Here is a 5,002-nt window from a genome sequence, read left to right as displayed (position 1 = left end):
ACAGCGTGATGATTTTATTAAAAATGCTAATTTGTTTAGTCAAATCCCTTTAAAAACAGACATCATCTTTAGCACATGTTTTATGTCAACCTACAGATTAGCGAGTATGACAATGAGGTGGGAGTGCTTGCATTGAAAAGATACCAGGTAGTGGTTCCTCTCATTATTTCGAATACAATAAATTTCTTTTAATTTATATGAACCTTTTTTCAGCTCTTAACTTTGGGAAAGAATTATACGATAAGTGAGCAAAATTAAATATAAAAGATACTAGCCAAATGCAGAAAATATTTCTCGGTATCCAAATAAAATGGTCCGTAAAGTACTATTACGATGGCGAAAGATACATTGTCTATCAAGACAATAGAAATTGCTTTCAAATATTACTCAACACTGGAATGATAAACTGTGAGTTGATCGGCTTGTGAGTTGATCGGTTGATTGAACAACAACAACAACAACAACAATAATAATAATAATAATAATAATAATAATAATAATAATAATAATAATAATAATAATAATAATGAATAATAATAATAAATAATTATTATTATTATTATTATTATTATTATTATTATTATTATTATTATTATTATTATTATTTTATTATTATATTATTATTATTATTATTATTATTATTATTATTATTATTATTATTATTATTATTATTATTATTATTATTATTATTATTATTAACTGAGAGATTTAAGGCTAAGGTAAGGAAGCTGATGCATAAAATTGAATTTTAAATTCAAGTCATAGAATTTTATCATGACAAATCCTTCATTGAAGACGGCGAGTTTTGTTCTTCTTTGAATTAAAAAATACTAGAGTATTGTTTTAAAATACCGATGAGTTCCGTGGTTTAACTGTGATGAGAAATTTTGGTTATGGAGAAGTGCCAGATGAAACCAGAGAATTAAAATATCGCGATATCAGAGCCAAATTTGGGACCCAACTGACACGGCACCCTCCACCTCTGAGTTCATGAGTGAGAGAAGAGTATTGGAGCAGTGCCAGAGAGCCAGAAAATGCTTCAGACAAGTCCTATTGCATCACTTGAATCGCACATAGCATCTTTATGATCCGGAAAAATCTTTTCACAGTCCTCTCTCTCTCCTCTCTCTCGCAACTGCTTTTCTTCCCTTCCCTCTGCATCCCTTCATCTCTCTTCGTCTCTCCTCTCTCTCTCTCTCTCCCTCTCTCTCCTCTCCTCTCTCCCTCTCTCTCTCTTCTCCTCTCTCCTCTCCTCTCCTCCTCTCTCTCCTCCCCTCTCTCTCTCTCCTCCTCTCTCTCTCTCTCCCCTCCTCTCCTCTCTCTCTCTCTCTCTCTCTCCCTCCTCCTCTCCCCCCCTTCTCTCTCTCTCCCTCTCCTCTCTCTCCCCCCTCTCTCTCTCTCCTCTCTCTCTCTCTCCCTTCCTCCTCCTCCCTCTCTCTCTCTCTCTCTCTCCCTCTCTCTCCTCTCTCTCTCCCCCCTCTCTCTCCCCCTCTCTCTCTCTCTCTCTCTCTCTCTCTCTCTCGCTTAGCCATAATGAGGGTGTCGAGTCAGTTAGATCCCAATATTGGCCCTGCAACCGTCATATTTTAATACTCTGTTTCCATCCGGCATTTCTCCATACCCTACTAACTATGCTTCTTATCGTTCTTGATACAAACGCCCGCTCCACACTTGTGTCTGATGGTTTCCCTGTATACTCCATTATTGACCTCTAGGTTAATCTATCTGGACATAACACCAGATTGACGAGGAGAAGAGTCCCATTATACTTTTTTTTAATTATAGAAATTATATACTACAAATTATGTGACTCAGTGACTCAACTGTCATCGTGTCAAGACGGTCATATGTCGGTTTGACTTAGTTGCAGAAAATTGAACTTAACCTATAGCCAAAAATATGAACATAGTTACGTTTATTTGTTGTATTGAAGGGACGTTCCAGATAAATTATAAACAGTTTTTGACATGATGAAGGTCAATTCAATTGAACCACATTTGAGGGAAGAGTTTTCTGGCCAAAATTTTAAATAAGTGTTATTTTTCGGAGTGCGGTAGTTTAGTCTCTTTATGAGAGAATCATAAAATTTTGCACAATTGATCATTTAAACATTAAATCTACTCTTGGCATCTGGTTCATTCCGACAGAATACCAGATCGAGCCGGTGGGTCACAAATGGACACGGACTTTCAAGTGTCTTATGTCGCGCCACGTTAAACAAACACCAGAAATTGAAGAAAAACCAATAAGCCTTAATCTTGATCAAAAGTCAGCAGAACTTCAAGAGGCTGTTCGTAAACCAGTTTCTCTGGCTTCCATTTCTCTTTTTCTGTGAATGGGGATTATATCCGGAACGACGCATGTACTGAAGTAGCTTACCATTATCACCTTTCACTCAGAGCGATATTCTATGCCTCAAATTTGCGGCGTGATACAGAGAGAAACAATACGGCTACGTAAGATTACTTATCTATACTACTGGCATATTGTCGTGAACAAGTTGGGCTCTGTCATTGATGCTTGGTTTCGTATTCAGGGTAAGTCAGCCGTGAAAAATTGAAAGATAAAACGGTTATAATATTTCTATACTATCTCGAAACAGATCCATCCCGTAAAACGTTGGGGGGTTTTTTTCTCTCCATACATTCGTATTTCAATCTATCTGCCACCTTTATCGCTGTATTTAATCGAGATGAATTTACGAAAGAGGCATGTTTATAGAGAGGACTAACCGTGTGATTCACTTGAGCATGGCACTGGGTCAAGAGTGTTAAAGCGACCAGGAAGCGGGAGACCATAATAATAATACTAATAATAATAATAATAATAATAATAATAATAATAATAATAATAATTATATAATTAATATATATATTATTATTATTATTATTATTATTATTATTATTATTATTATTATTATTATTATTATTATTATTATTATTATTATCGTCGTTATTATTAACATCATCATCATCATTATTATTGTTATCATCTTCATCACATTATTATTATTATTATCATGTTCATTATTGAGCATTTATATTGCGTAATATCCACTAAACGTGCTGAAGGCGCTATACACGGAGAGTCCCTTCTTTGACTCGCAATCACTGAAAACAAAAATTCTCCTTTATTGTCTCCTTGCACTTTTCTATATTCATTCATTGTCATTGGTACTTGCAATAAGTGCCTGTTCGACACATGTTTTGAACTTGACAAAGAGTAAGTAGTGTTTACGAATTACGACTTAGTGACATAAAGGAAACCCTCGGAACAAACATGTTGCAACATGATGTCTGCAAGGCACTATTACAAATTATTTTCGACAAAGACAACGTCGTTACCAGTAAGTTACTCATTCTACACCTGAGTATGGCGAAAAAATGTCAGCAAAATGCTTTCCATAAGAACGCCTCTCTGCGTAATTGGATTCAATAGTCTGATGTCACGTCCCCCAGCAACGGCGAGCAGCGTGATTCTAAACAAAGAAAATCGGTACTTTTTATTCTTCTTGCTGGCTAGAACCTTTCATATGTCATGTGATCAGAATGTATAAAAGTCGAAACATGATCATATTTATGATGTTTTTCTCCTCTGGATACACTTTTATGCTCGTCGGAGAAATATTTCATAAGGGCGTCCGCCACGCCATTGTTCCGATAGTTTAGAGCCAGTTACTAAGTTACTATGCGTCATTACGAGGGAAGTGACGTCATGACTGTTGAAGCCAATTGGCCTTGAATTAATTTCACAATCCGAAGGCCACAAAATTAGATCTCGAAGGCGCACGACATGTGAGAAAATACCCCGTTTGTTGTTCTCAACACATCAGTACTAGTATATTCCTCTCAGTCCAGTCTGTCTCTACGGTATTTCTGACGTCAGAACATTGTTCCTTTACTTTTGTTCCTGTGACTTCACAAGAAAAGGCAACCGCCTTTTTCTGGAATATACATTCTATGTATTAAGTGAGCTCATGCATGTAGCCGTAGTATCTGATGAATTCCGCAAACGGAACCCTGTTTTCAGTCTTTTTTATAACTTCAACTTTATCTACCTGTTACGAAATATACATTTTGAGGACATTACTTTGACATTTTGTATATGTAACCGTGAAAATTCCCCTCTTGATAATTTGTATATTTGGCATAATATATAATATAAAATACTCGTTCCGTCAAGACATTCTAAGTTGATAAATTTTGGGATGATTATGTGTTTATTCTGTTGATGAGGACAGTGGCTATAATACAAGAATAATGGTAAGTAGAGACACAGAGGTTCAGTCAAAGAAGACAATCATGATGGTTTATTTATTGATTGATTGATTGATTGATTGATTGATTGTTTTATTTATTTATTTATTTATTTATGAGTCAAATGGCAAGATACTCGGCTTGTGACCTGTAGGTCCTGGTTTCGAGTCTCTGTGCGTAACCCGCAATTGAATTCTTGAAAATGGCTCTTTAGTCACATTTATGAAGCATAAAAAAGTAGTCCGTCAGAGTCATAAAGCAACAAAGAGGCGGAGTTTATCCCGATTTCCATTGCGTTAAGCGGGCAGTAACATTTACTTGCAACCTTTTAGACAGGACGCTAGTCTATTGCAAAGTACTTTCCGCCATATCTAACAGACTCTATTATTACCCAATCACTTCTGAGTGGACTAAGGGGTCAGATAAAGAAATCACTCGGAATCGATCCATGTCCTTTGCGTTCGAAACGAGTCCTCTATCAACTGAATTATCAGGGACCCCATTTTCTAACCATACCTAAGTGTAAAGTGAGTACCTGGTCTGAAACAGTCGTGTTTTTAAAAAGAATATTATAAAATCAGCTTACAAGTGTCATGTCTCGACCTAGATGTTTAGTGTTGCAGTTGTTGACATTTTGTGAAGCGATTTGATCAAATCTAGTGGACCACGTTTCTTGCCACTCCAAATCTTCGATATTCAATAGAAGAAAGTTTTGTTTTGTTTGTTTGTTTGTTTGTTTTTTTGTG

At 36.0% G+C, this 5,002-nt stretch overlaps 1 protein-coding gene across 1 annotated transcript in view; it reads left to right on the top strand.

Moving 5' to 3' along the window:
• Positions 1 to 3,954: 3,954 nt before the first annotated feature.
• Positions 3,955 to 5,002, top strand: part of LOC144976749 (sodium-dependent phosphate transport protein 2B-like) — a 24,437-nt gene continuing 23,389 nt past the window's right edge. Inside the window, exon 1 of the mRNA XM_078921145.1 lies at positions 3,955 to 4,262. Within this exon, the coding sequence (XP_078777271.1) occupies positions 4,260 to 4,262 (3 nt within the window). The 5' untranslated portion in view covers positions 3,955 to 4,259. The remainder of the gene's footprint in view (positions 4,263 to 5,002) is intronic.

The sequence above is a fragment of the Berghia stephanieae genome, chromosome 7 (genome assembly GCF_034508935.2).
Source record: "Berghia stephanieae isolate SIO BIC M18660-M18661 chromosome 7, UCSD_Bste_1.3, whole genome shotgun sequence".
Lineage (NCBI taxonomy): Eukaryota > Metazoa > Mollusca > Gastropoda > Nudibranchia > Aeolidiidae > Berghia > Berghia stephanieae.
The sequence above is the reverse complement of the archived record's forward strand: the minus strand, read 5'-3'. Positions and strand labels throughout refer to the sequence as shown.